The 13,968-nt window shown below is 44.2% G+C and overlaps 2 protein-coding genes across 2 annotated transcripts; one reads left to right on the top strand and one right to left on the bottom strand.

Annotated features, from left to right (window-relative positions):
- Window positions 1–505: 505 nt before the first annotated feature.
- Window positions 506–3,612, top strand: tsen34 (TSEN34 tRNA splicing endonuclease subunit). The gene is made up of 6 exons (XM_026371430.1): window positions 506–565; window positions 602–733; window positions 1,072–1,355; window positions 2,539–2,671; window positions 2,753–3,028; window positions 3,099–3,612. Exons 3-6 carry the CDS (start codon window positions 1,101–1,103, stop codon window positions 3,284–3,286), a joined length of 852 nt encoding a protein of 283 aa, XP_026227215.1. The 5' UTR covers window positions 506–565; window positions 602–733; window positions 1,072–1,100; the 3' UTR covers window positions 3,287–3,612.
- Window positions 3,613–6,259: 2,647 nt separating this feature from the next.
- mindy4b (MINDY family member 4B) lies at window positions 6,260–12,810 on the bottom strand. The gene is made up of 12 exons (XM_026372389.1): window positions 12,755–12,810; window positions 12,648–12,669; window positions 11,088–11,231; window positions 10,893–11,012; window positions 10,697–10,794; window positions 9,892–10,057; window positions 9,761–9,826; window positions 9,302–9,372; window positions 8,407–8,479; window positions 7,293–7,466; window positions 6,856–7,036; window positions 6,260–6,770 (listed from the first exon to the last, which is right to left on the bottom strand). Exons 1-12 carry the CDS (start codon window positions 12,808–12,810, stop codon window positions 6,628–6,630), a joined length of 1,314 nt encoding a protein of 437 aa, XP_026228174.1. The 3' UTR covers window positions 6,260–6,627.
- Between the last annotated feature and the right edge of the window lie 1,158 nt (window positions 12,811–13,968).

Below are 13,968 nucleotides of genomic sequence, written 5' to 3'. Positions count from 1 at the left end.
GCATGGCTTGTTTTAATGAGTTGATCTGACACCAGGACAGGTGATTAAACGTAGAGAGATCAGGTGATTAAACGTAGAGAGACCAGGTGATTAAACGTAGAGAGATCAGGTGTGTGAAAGGTCGAATTGAGTAAAATTTGATCCGAGTTTAAAGGTGGTTTGTGATACTGATGACCGGTCAACGGTAGCACTGAAATGTCACAAACGTTAAAGTGTTTACATGGTATTCCTTTTTTTAACATCAGATTCATTGTTTGCTTTAAACTGGAGACAAAAGAAATAATTAAATGAAGTTGGATCAAAAACGCAAAGCTTCAGTTAGAACGGTTCGCAGCCTGTCATTGGCTGATCCCGCTATCAATCAAATTCTCTGCGCTCCTATAGGTTAATGATGTTTTCTTCTGTGGGCGCTCGTTTTTCGGCGGTGAAGCGGAGCGGGCGGTGTCTGTCGTTGTCACCCGCCCCACCTCCGCCGTGGCATGTCGGTGTTAAAATCACAGCTTCTCGCTACACGCGGAGACGCCGCCGCGTTGTGACGTTTCAGTTTCCCTCAGGTTAGTTCCTGGTTCGTTAGTAGTTCCTGGTTAGTTAGTAGTTCCTGGTTCGTTAGTAGTTCCTGGTTCGTTAGTAGTTCCTGGTTCGTTAGTAGTTCGGACTTTTAGTCGAACTTTAAATGAACGAAGTGAAACGGTCGGTTTACGTGGTGACAGGAAACACGTGCATTCAGAGCAGGGTAAGCTAACACTCAAACGTTACTGACTGGTTAAGCTGGTTAAGTGCTTACTGACTGGTTAAGTGCTTACTGACTGGTTAAGTGCTTACTGACTGGTTAAGTGCTTACTGACTGGTTAAGTGCTTACTGACTGGCTGCTGTAATTAGCTGTTGATTTAATCAGCCGTTACTGCGCAGGTGCAGTGGGCACGTTTTGAAGCCCCGTGTGTTCTTGTGCAGACAACACACCATCATGACCCTAAACACTTTAGCATGACTGGTTTTACTGGTTTCCAGCCTCAGTGGTCCGTTCGTGGTCGAGCTGCTGTAACTTTGACTGACTGGTTTCTGTCTTCCAGAGGTGCTGGTGCTGGTTTTGGTCCTAGTGATGGACGAGTCACATGACGAGGACTTGTTTCCTACAGTAGGTGTCAGTCTGTGTGACTCGGCCCCCCTGCTGTGGAGAGTTCAGGACCTGAAGACAGTCCGGTCTCGGGGTCTGGTGGGGGCTCTGCTGGGTTCCCTTCCCCGGACCCCCCGACAGAACGGACGTCTGGGCCGACCCCTGCTGCTGCTGCCAGAGGAGGAGAGACTGCTGAGTGAGCACCACGCTGCTGCTGCTGCTTTACCAGCCGCTGACCAGGTCAGTTAATCGGCTGCTGACCAGTGTTCCAGATCTACGAGTGACCACTTTAACTGGTCACCGACACTGTGTGTCTGGAACATGAACATGGACAAACAGACAACAAGTGCTGAACATCTGCTGGATCACGGGTTCGAATCCCCAACAAACTATTTCTATTTGTTTTAATGTAATGAAGTTGACATTTGTTCACTTAACCCAGTGCTTCTCAAATAGTGCAGTTCTGGGGGGGGGGCGCGTGTGACCCCAGGAAACATGCTTTTTGTCCGTACTAGAATAAAGTGTAATTGCACATCCAGCACAGTAGATGGCAGTGACGCTCTCATTGTCAGAGTGTGCGCAGAGAGTATTAGCTCTATGGTGTGAAGGAGTGTAGTGAACAAACCCTCTAGAGCAGGGGTGTCCAATCCTGGTCCTCGAGGGCCACTATCCTGCTGGTTTTCCAACTATCTCTGCCTTACCCACTGCTGATTACCTGGATCAGGTGTGTTCAGCCAATCAGAAGCTTTAAGTGCAAGGCTAGTTGAAAAACAAGCTGGACAGTGGCCCTTGGATTGGACACCCCTGCTCTAGAGACACCAAGAAAAAAAATTTAACAGGGATGAAAAGAGAGAGAGAGAGAGAGAGAGGTAATGAGAGAAATAAAAGTCAGCTGAAAGCTAAGACGAGGAAATATGACGAAGGTTATGTAGTGTTCGGCTTGGCTACGAGGAAAGACCGGTAGGTTAGGTAAACTGTTAACTGTGTGGGGGGGGCGCGAATGTTTAGTTCTACCTGGGAGGGGGCGTAACAGAAAATGGAGAAGCACTGACTTAACCAGTGTTTCAAAGATGAAACGCACAGATTTGATGTCTGAGTGAAAACAGACCAAAGAAAGTCACAGAGAGATTTCCTCAGTCCTCAGGATCCTGTAACACAGGAGTGTTTGTAACACACTTGTCGCTACTGTCAAAATACTATTTAGCTACGTGTGTGTTTTAATAAAATAATGAAAACCAGTTAAATCGGCTTTGACACGGACAGATAACGAGCTCTCTTCCAGTTTCCAACAGCAACAAGCAACACGAAGTAGGTCATCAGTAAAGTGGTCACTCGTAGATCTGGAACACCGGGTCAGTTAACTGTTCGCTGACCAGGTCAGTTAAGCAGCTGCTGACCACCAATTTGCTGTTGGTCTTGGCAGGATGGAGGAGGAGCAGAGCTCTGCCGGTGGGTGGAGAAGTTTGAGGAGGAGCAGAGGAGGAGTTATGAGGAGCAGAGCATCCTCGCTCTGCAGGACAGGAAGTCAGCGCTGTTCCGAGCTATGACCTCAACAGGTGAGACTGTTACAATGACCATGTTTCCCTTGAGGGTGTAGTTGCGGTCTGACGCCACAGTCCTGGTTCTGGTCCCTTCAGGTGAAGAGTCTGATGAGGTCCTGCATGGCCGTCTCAGGGCCCTGGACCAGAGCTTTACTTTCCCTCAGCTGGCGCTGGCCATACAGGTGAGCACGGCCCGGGCGGGACTAACCTACTGCCCCGAGGCCCGGGCCTTCCTACAGGCCGATTGGCCATTCAGAGAGCAAGACGAGGCGTGCCGTGACATCAGGTACCAGGTATTCAGAGACCTGAGGGGGCGGGGTTTCTACCTGACATCTGCAGGGAAGTTTGGAGGAGACTTCCTGGTCTATCCAGGTCAGTTTCTGGGTCAGAAAACAACCAGACTCGGTAATTGAACATCTCTGACTGTCGTGTCTTCCCCCAGGTGACCCGCTGCGGTTCCACGCACACTTCATCGCTGTCTGTCTGTCTCTCAACGAGTCCGTCTGTCTGCTGGACATCCTCGCTGTGGCTCGTCTGGGATCCAGTGTGAAGAAGACCGTCCTGCTGTGCTCGCCAGGGACGGACGGAGCCGTGGCGTACACTTCGCTGCAGTGGAGCGGAATGGTTTAAGTCCTCACAGCTGACCCGACAGCAGCGGTGGAGGTGGCACAGCCTGGAACAGGACCCGGACTGAGACAGTACAGAGATGCTAAAATAGTCCTGTTTGCTGAGGTCCCCTGCTGGTCCTCAGGCCCCAATTTGGAGCCGCAGACTGAGGTCAAAGGTCGTTATGACTGAGGAGGTTTAAGACTGTAAGATAATTAGACTGTGGTGGTTTTCTGGATTTCCTACTGGGCAAAGTGGGCGACTGGTGAAGTCTGGTTCCCAGTGAGTCAGCCTGTGGTCTTGACCGTTAGTTTCCAGATACACAAAAATAAAATGTGGAAAACGCTCTTGAGGTGCGTCCTGTCTGTTATTGTCTTTCACAGACTCCAGAATCCAGTTTTATCGAAACCTAGTTCCAGGTTTTGCAGCACAGGATCACTGGGTGTCCTCTGGCTCTGCTGAGTTTCCTGTACCTGAGAAGAAACCAGGGATGGAGTGATACTTCCCACACTGGGAGTACCTATGTAGTACAATGATGTACTTTGTACTGTGTACTCTGTACTGTGAGTACTCACAGTACCTTCAAGCTGGTTGCAACCAGACATTTTGTAGACATGAAGCGTTCATAGCTCATATTTAATGTGTTACTGTTGGGACGCAGTAGCATTGTGTGTTCACCTGTGTCAAACTGTAAGAGCCAATAGAGCTAATAGTTCACTTAAAGGAGCAGATTGTAGAAGGCCGAGCTTTCAAGGTGTTTTCAAGGTCAGATCTTCCTTTACTGGAAGCTGAACATCTGCTCACTGTTCCAGTTTCAGAACATCGTTCCATGTCTGTCTTCCATCATGTCAACCCCAGTGATGTCAAGGCAAATTAGAGGTAAGCTGTGGTATAGTTTAGTGTTGCAAACAATTTGTAGATGCGAGCACAGTTTCAATTTCACACAGTTTATGTTCCTCAAGAAAACAGCCTCATCATACACAGAAGAAACCAGCACTCTGGAATGTGGCTGTGGATTTTCTGACTGCTTCAGTGAATGTTTGTATTCAGGTGACTGTTGATGACTTAGTGATAAATATGTTAGTGTCTGTGTTTCACGCTGATAATGTTGATTAAAAATATGACCTGTAAAACTATATATCAGATATCTGTGTTTAGGTTGGGGTTAGGGTTATTATGCTTAAACGCTGCATCAATCTAACATTTGCTTCTGTTTTCTTGCTGCAGGGAGGATCATGACAGTCCACGTCATACTTGTGACTCTTCAAACACAAATGATGACATCTGTTCAAAGTTCCAGTTCCTGAACATCATTCCACGTCTGTAGGCGACTTCATTCAAGTGTGAACCTTGTGACTTAAACACCGGTGATGTTTAGACAAATTAGAGGCAAGCTGTGGTATTGGCCCCCTCATTCATGTTAGTGTAACAAAAATAGAAAGATTGAAGACAACAGCTTCATTGTACACAGAAGAAACCAGAACTCTAAAGCATAGTTGTGAATTGTCTGACTGCCTAAGTGGAGATATCTGAGTATTTAGGCTGGTAATGCTGGTCGTAGTTTGGTGATGAATATGTCAGATTCTATATTTTGCCCATATACTCTAAAGATTATTAACCTGTCCTGCAAAACTATACTTCAGAGAACTTTTTATTGCATAAAATTCATTGGAACTTTGTATAGTTACGGCTGCATTTACGGTATGTGTGTGGGTATAATGCTCGTCGCTGCATCAATCTAATTTTGCTTTGTTTCTGTTTTCTGGCTGGAGAGAGCTGTTTTCAGTCAGTCCACAGTGTGCACTTTATGGACATTTTGGGAATCTTCTAGCAGAAATGATGACAATACACATCTTAGGTTCTAGTTTATGGAATGTCACGTTCATGAGAGACTCTAAACCATGTTGAGCGTCCAACCATCTTCAGTCATGTCTGACTCATTACTCTTGATCAACCTGGGCGAGTGACCAATTTTTTTAAATGATGTCTCTGATGTTAATTCCACTGTACATTGTCCCAAAAATACGTGCTGTTTTTTCAAGCTCTTAAAACTACTTTGTGACAGGTTATTGGATCAGATCAACACAGAATGCTTAAAGGCACAATCTTTCCTTTTCAATAGTCATACTTTGTACCTTGATTTACAAAGGAGTTATCTGTTCAATTTGGGATTTATCATAAGTAATTGACTGTAAAATCTTTGCCAATCAACTGTCTTATTTGATTGACCGTATTTTTTTCAGTGAATTCTGGCACCACCACAGCTGCCGGTACTTTACAGTAAATTACACAGACTTTTTTTTTTTTACAGTGTAGTATTAGATTTATGTTCTATTAAATAATAACGTGATAACATACATTTTTATTGCAGTGGGGGTTGACGTGAAGAACCGAACTATGATGGAGATGAGCTGGAAAGCTGATGATACTGATAGGCCAGTATCATCCAATTAAAATAACGGACAATTGCACCTGCAGCAAACTGCAGCCCTGAACAGGACATGAGCAGTGAAAAATCAATGGATGGATTAAAACAAGTGAGAATATTTTGTTTTATCTGCGATCCAGATGCCATCATCAAAAGAGCCACACCTGGCTCGCGAGCCATAGGTTCCCAACCCCTGCTCTACATGTTGTAGCTGAGAGGAGGATGTTGTCCAAACTCCTCTCAATCCTGGACAATCCCTCCCACCCACTAAACAGTGTTGTTGGCTGGACAGAGGAGCACGTTTAGCCAAAGACTTATTAACATTAAGTGCTCCACAGAGCACCACAGGAGGTCCTTTCTACCTGAGACCATTAAACTTTACAAGAACTGATCATTTATATAATTTTATAATTGTTATCATTTCACCATGGACTATAATTATTGACCCATTTTCATTTATCTATTTTACATATTCTGTACATATATTGAGTTTTTTGTATTGATGTTATTGTGTATTTATGTTGATGTGGATCTTTCCTGGTTGTGGTTCCCTTTCTTTCTGTCTGTGTTGAGAACATCTGTAATGAGGCAATTTCCCTCTGGGATTGATTCAATCTTCAATTAATCCAGAGAGCTGTTTCTGTCAAACAATCATCAGACTGAAAAACGGATCCGTCAGAGACAAACTGCTGAGCGCAGGGACATTAGAAAACTGTGCTGGACCACAGAAGAGTAGTTTTCCTGGTGAAGAGAATCTCTTTGGTCAAATCCAGGGCTCCTGGAAGTTGGAGTGTCTGAGTTTACCCCAGTAAATGCAGTTTTATCAGCCCCTGGTACCACAGAAAAGACCACATTAGAGCCCTTTAAAAACCAATAAACAGTCTGTAGAGCTCTGGATCCTGTGGACAGATGGGACCAAACAGAGACTGAAACTCATTCAGTAGAATGGTGCTGTGCTGTTCCAGTCAATAACAGCTCCGTCCCATTTGGTCCTGATGGTCATTTCCAGAGAAGGGAACCTCTTCTCTGGATCTCCATCAGAGTCTCTGGACGCTGCCTCCCAGTGGTGGGAATGTGTATCTGTAAGACAACCAGAGAACACACAGATAGTGGATCAGCCAAAAAGAATCCTGAACAGACCTGAGGCAGTAGGACGGGTCCTCACCGACAGTCAGTCTGGTTGTGGTTCTCTGTGAGCTCTGCCCGTTGTAGTAGTGCAGGTCGAACAGATGCTCCATCTTCCAGTCGGACAGCAGCGAGCGGTTCACGCTGAACAAAACTGAGCAGCTGCTGTTAATGCAGCAGACCCAGACCGGGAACCTGGGGGTCTTCAGCATGCTGCCCACCTGCAGACACAGCCAGCAGTGGAAGGATGACTCCCACTAAAAGAACACTGTGTTTACTGGTCTCCGGCCCAGATTTTTTTGAGTTCACACACATTTAATGAGTCACCTGACGTGTCAGTTTACCGCCCTCTACCTGCAGGAAGCTCCCTGTAATCTCTAATTAAAACTTGAATCAGAGACTGTGATGTCAACTATTAGTCTGGTAAACGGTGACACCAGTGATTCCACCTGAATAGTGGTGGCTATAGGAACCCACCTGTGGCAGGGAGTCTCTCTCCATCTGCTCTCGGCTCCAGTGCAGATACCCCACGTCGCTGCGAGACATGACCCCCTGCAGGGGGCGCTCCACAGGTGAACCATCCTCCAGGTACGCAGTGCCATTAAAGACGTGAGGTGTGGCTCGGCCTGTCAGGAGCAGGTTCAACAAGGCCTGCAGAGACATAAGAATCTTAAGGAGCCTGAAAATCCTGGACCACAAAACCACATGAACTGGAGGACCAGGTTTTACTTAGTCAAATGTAACAAGATCAAACACTCAAGTTTTTCTGTTCTTCTGTTCTGCTTCAACTTCAGCTCAGAGGAAAAACCTCTCCATTGTCCCTGACTCATCTTGAAATGAGTCTTAAAGTGATCCTCATACAGACTTCTTCTCTTTCTGACCCTCTCTGCTCCTGACCACGGACTCAGACCTTTACCCGTAGCTCATAACAACATTAACAACTTCAAGGGTCACTGAGGAGCGCAGACAAAGACACCTCAGATGCCGAGACATGGATTCAGGATTATATTCAATTCAGTTTTATTTGTATAGCACCAAAACACAACAGAAGTCATCTCAAGTGTTTGCAGTGTTTAAGGTTTAAGACCTTACAAATATAACTGTACACAGAATTATATAGAAAACCAACAACCCCCCTGAGCAGCAACAAGAGACAGTAGATATACAGCTCCAAGGAGGAGGATACCTGCAGAAAAGTACAGTTAAAAAGACGACAACTTTCCTTTTAGAAAAGCAACTGTACGTGAAACTGTGAGTTTCTAAATACAGTCGTAACATCAGCTGGTTTCTGCCTCATCAGTGAAATCCTGTTTTGATCAAGCCTTATTGGACCAATAAAAACTCTAGAGGAGGACTGAAGCAACTTTAGAGGTTTGAAAGTTAATTGATGACGGACACTATAAAACAACTGTATTAATACTAGTAGTAAATACTGCGTATAAAAGAATTAATAGAGGACACTCGTCTTTTTCAGTGAGGTTCTATCACAGAGGTTCCATGGTACTAGATGCCTCATTTAGACCTTGGTTATGTGGATTTACTGTGCAGGCATATGACACAGCTAGAAACTTGTGACAGGTGAGCTTCTTACCTGACGACAGACAAAGTTGCCCAGACTGAGGTACAGCAGGTGGGAGTTGTTAGAATCCAGATCCTCCTTCAGCCTGTGAGGAAGAGGAGACACAGGTTATGTATGAACCATTGTTCTGTGAGAGAACCAGAGTTGATATGATCTCATATAAAGCAGGTTCAAATGACCTGGCAGCTCAGGGGCGTGGACGGGGCTGTGTTTTAACCATCACCTCATATACACATCATATTGTTCCTATATTTGTGGTTGTGTTTCTGGATTTAGTTGTTTTCTCAACTCGCCGGTTTCTCTCTAATGGTCGTAGAGAAGGTTAATTTCTTAATTAGCTTGTGTTTGTTAAGCTTTAGTGTGCTGAGCTTTCGGGGCCTCTCTCAATCCAAACATGTCCTCAGTAAACAAGATTAGACTCTGTCAGTGGAAACTGGAGCGTTTGCCTCTTGTGTTATAAAGTCAGTTGTTGATGTCCAGTTTTGTGTGTCTGCACATTATACATTATACATTATCTAACTGTTATACTGGACTGCTGCCTACACAGCATGTAATCACCCATATGAGGATGGGTTCCCTGTTGAGTCTGGTTCCTCTCAAGGTTTCTTCCTGTTGCCTTCTCAGGGAGTTTTTCTTGCCACTGTCGCCCTCGGCTTGCTCATCAGGGACAATCTGATTATTATGATTCTTACACATTCACTGTTCATGTACTGTTCTTTGGTTGTGTAAAGCTGCTTTGTGACAATGTCAATTGTAAAAAGCGCTCTACAAATAAAATTGAATTGAATTGAATTGAATTGAATTATTTATTTGATGAGTCACTGCTCAGGTGGTGAAAGAAACCTGTTTGTCTGTCACCACCCTGCAGGTGGCGCTAACATCACCTTTAGGTATTCAGTCTTGTTACCTGTCGACTGTTCGGGAACAGATGAGGCTGTATAGGAACAGGATGACTCCATGACTCCCCTCCTCTTTAAACTGTAACACAAATGCATACAATTCATCAGTGATTATTAGTTTTTTTCTAATTTTCTTAAACTAATAAATATTTTTGATGTGTTCTGGTAAAATGATCAGGGTTTCTGCAGTTTTACCAATATTCCTCGAGAAGGCCGTTCTAGAGATTTCTTTGATGTATGCAGTGAAGGAGATCAGTATAATTGGGTGTCATCTGCATAGAGGGTGTTTTCTAATGATAACAGGTAACAGCGGTTTGAAATAAGCAGGAGAGTGAAATCTCCACGTTGTTTTTAGTCCGGAGAAAACTTTTGAACTATGTCTTGTTTTGAAATGAAGAAACAAGATAGAGACGGAGCTAAAATAAAATCAGTGAGGTAACTGAGAAAGGTTTGGTGGCTTCACTCACACTCTGAATGTGATCAAAGATAAACTTTGTGACGTCTTCTTTCTTGTTAAATGTGAACAACTGCAACTGAAAGACATAAAATTAGGTGAGGATGATTCTGAGACGGACATCCTGTGTGCTAATTTTGGTACCTTCTCTGTGAAGTTGTCCAGCTTGTAGTCCAGGTGAGGAGTTATGCAGTAGTCTTTGGCTATCAAAGTAACAGTGGCACTCAGTTCCTGTCCAGCCAACCAGAGGCTGTCGGACAACGCTGCTGCCAATGCCTTCTCCTGTTCTCTCTGTCCTACTTCACAGAGACTGAGGGAGTGGACAACATTATAAGAGCAGGCTAGTTGAACTGTCACAGCATGGTGACATCACTAACAGGACGTCGGCATGGTTAAGAAACAAAAACAGTCAGACCTCTGGAAATGAACCTGTTTTCTCAGACCATGCAAACCACAGTTTTGAACTAGGCCCAAACCTAACCCACCCTCAGGCCCCATCGCTTGGACCCACCATCTGTCTCTACCGTGCATTTACATGTAGGGTTTGATACTGTTTGGGATCGTAGATTGTGACAAAAAATGGACAAGAAATCCATCAATGTTACATCTATGTTAATGTGAAATCAACCGTCAGATAGTTTCTGTGTTGTAAACGTTTTCTTTACCAGAACTAGAACAAAACACACTTGTTCACAACTGAAGACGGTTGAGATTCAAAACCAGATCACTTAACAAACTATCAACCACCAAATTACAGATGAAGCTCAAGAAGAAGTTTGGAAAACAGTTTTTCTGTTGCAGTGGTTCTGTCTGAGGGTGATACCATGAGAGCTGCTGCTGATTTTTCAGGCTCATGTTGCAGCTTTGTTTCCCATCGTCTGACGTGATCCCGTTCACAGCTACAAGTATCATCTTCACCCTGAAAATGTCACATGGGGGATGTACTCACCTGTGCAGTGTCCGTCTGTGTGAGTCGCTCTCATGCGTGAACAGCAGGTGTTTAATGACACGAGCCTGCACCACCATCTGAATGGGCCCGGCCCCGCCCTGAAACACACCTGACCAGGTGAGATTTACACTGTACTCAGTTGGATTGGAGTACCTCTAACTGCAGTACAACAAGTATTATCTGTACCAGTTCTCACCCTGTCAGTCTCCAGGGCATAGGATAACTCGGAATTCAACTCTCTGAACTGAAAGAAGGATTTCCTCCATTCGTAGTTGAAGACGTGAAACGTTCCACCAAACAAAATCTTCCTCAGGTTCTGAAAACGAAAAACCATCAACAGCTGAGTCACAGCTGGATTCACAGCTGGAGCCAGTTTCATCATTGGTGTTACCTCGGTCAGCTGGGGGGTGACGGGAGTTCCTCCGAGGCTCGGGGAGATCACCAGCCTCCTGGGTATGCTGCAGGGTGGAGGGAGGGTCCTGCAGGGTGGAGGGGCGTCCTCCTGCTCCTCCTCCTTCCCCACATCCAGCAGCCTCTGAAGTCAGAACAGTTTTAGATCACAGGAACCAGACTTGTTTGATTCTTCAAACAGCTGCTGGATGGTACTGTACTGCTGGTGGTTGTGAAGCTGTCGTTTTAAGGGTTAGTGTCTGAAACCTGCTGCTGTCAGTGGGATCTGTCGGGTTTAAGTGAAACACAGCAGTAACTGATGCTCTGTGGGAACAGGAAACATGTCTGCTGCTGTGTTCAACCTAAACATCAGGGATTACATCAGGGATCAGGGTCTCCTGATGTTTCTCAGTACTGTAAGGTATGTTACTGTATGGTAATATACACTACCATACAGTACTATACAGTACCACACACTACCATATAGTACCATACAGTAATATACAGTACTATACACTACAGTACTGTACCATCCAGTACTATATGGTCCAGCTGAACCAGCTTCTGTTACTGTCTGGTTATTTTTACTGAACAAATGAACCAACAGGATCAGTAAGAGTTCTGGTCTGGATTACTGTCCCAGTCTCACCATGGTGGAAAGACTGTGACTGACCGACCGACCGACTGACACCTTTAATGTCTAAAGGGAAATTCTGGTGTTGAAGTAGCCGTTATACAGATAAACACTGAGACGTACACGCAGAGAGGATGATAGAGATAAAAACTGAAAAACAGAAACGCTTTAAACAGTCTAACAGATAAATTATTCTGCATGTTGTGTAATTGTAAAGCTTGAGATTAATGTGCAAAACCAAGAAATACTTTATAATTTAAGACAGTGTGTCGAGTCTGCCCCTCTAATACAATGAGTAGTAAATGCAGTAGTATTACCAGTAATATTCATAGTAACATAAGATACAATGAAGCAGTAGTACTAACAAAGCACTTAATATCAGATGGAGTAGTACTGCATAAAAGAACAGTAGCAGTATTTACAGAAGTATTATTACTCACGCCTGGATTCTTGTTGACTTCCTGTTGAAGCAGCTCGAAGTAGTCTGACATCACCAACAACTACTTTCTACCAGCAGTAGTTGTAACACTACTAGTTTTTCTGCTACTTTACTCTAACGTAAGTGGGAGTAGTACCAGCAGTAGGAGTAATACTACTGCTAACTTGTATACGATAACTTTGTGGAGCTGCTCAGCTCCACAAAGACTCAGTGAAACTGAATCCTGTGTGTGTTACAGGATCAGTTTCTGGTCCTGAAAACTGAATCGGGTGCAGTGGAATGTCAGAACCAGCAGGGGGTGGTCAGACTGAACAGAATCGGGTCTGTACATCTTGGTAATGCAGTTACACCCAGTGTACTATACATACATGTGTACATGTGTACAGGTAGGTGAATTCCTCATGTGTGTACATTTGTACTGTGGGAGTAAATACAGAACTGTGGACTTTGTGTACTGGTGACCAGATGTGTTGAGGTGATGATCTTACGATGTTGTGTTTGGTTTGGAGCCTGTAGAGAAACGCCAGTGTTAGAAATACTCGTTAACGAGCGCTAACGTCACACCGAATGAGGACATGTGCGAGTTTAAACTGACCTCCGGTGCTGCAGGTTGGACACCTGGACCAGAATCTGCTGCAGCTCCGCCTCCATCTGAACACACACACACACACACACACACACACACACACACACACACACACACACACACACACACACACACACACAGGTTGAGTATTATTATCATTAGTAGTAGTAGAAGTAATTTTATCTAAGGAGCAGAATGAATCTGGTTCACCGACTTTACTGGCCCCTAGCCCTAAGTCTGTGGACAGACTTTGAAGAGTGGGTCAGGGTTTAATAGGAACAAAGGAAACCTGAGAAATCCAGACTTTAAAAGACTTACTGACCATGTGAGGGGTTAGATCCAACAGGTGAGACAAATGGACTCCTAACTTCATGTCAGGATGAATTAAATCTCCTATTTTATGGTCAGTACATTATGAAATAACACATTTTAATTCCCCCGAACAATAATAATATGAATGTATGTGGTAAAGCAGAGACACTTACCTGTGGTGAGTTGCAGTGAAGTTTCACCTGAGTGACACAGGTCCCTGTGTTTTGTCTCGTTTCCTGAGCTCTGTCTTCCAGGCAACTTTACCCTCCCACAAACACATCTCCACCAATCAGGAGCAGAAGTAGAAAGTAATGCACATTTACTCAAGTACAAATACAATTTCAGGTACACTGTGCTTTACTTGAGTATTTTTATTCTAGTTACTTTGTACTGTGCTATATGTCTGAGAATCTTTACTGTACTTCCTCTTTGATGTTTATTTAGTTACTAGTTACTATTCAAACACGAATTTACATAAAAAACATAATGAGATATAAAATTCACAGGTAAGTAAATGTGTGCATGTTGATAAATTTAGGAACAAATGAATGTTTCATCATCGAGTACTTTTACTTTGGATACTTTGCTGCTAATGCATAGGTTCTAAATACAGATGTTTGAGTTCTGGAGGAGTACCGGTACTTTGAAACTGTGGTATTTTTACTTCATGAAGTCTGTTCAGGTGAGTCTGAGTCCAGTTCAGATAAAACAGTGTCAGGTTATATTTGACTTTAATGTGTTTTCAGTGAAGGGAAAACCTCCTGATCTAAGTCTCTGTCCTGTGCTAGTTTCTGCACTGGACCCAGTGAGTCCACCTGAGTCCATCTGTGCGGTGAAACCTGGGACTTTAATTGTCTGTCCTATTGAAAGAGACACCACAATTAAACACATGACGGAAACAAAACGACACC

The sequence above is a fragment of the Anabas testudineus genome, chromosome 13 (genome assembly GCF_900324465.2).
Source record: "Anabas testudineus chromosome 13, fAnaTes1.2, whole genome shotgun sequence".
NCBI lineage: Eukaryota > Metazoa > Chordata > Actinopteri > Anabantiformes > Anabantidae > Anabas > Anabas testudineus.
The sequence above is the reverse complement of the archived record's forward strand: the minus strand, read 5'-3'. Positions and strand labels throughout refer to the sequence as shown.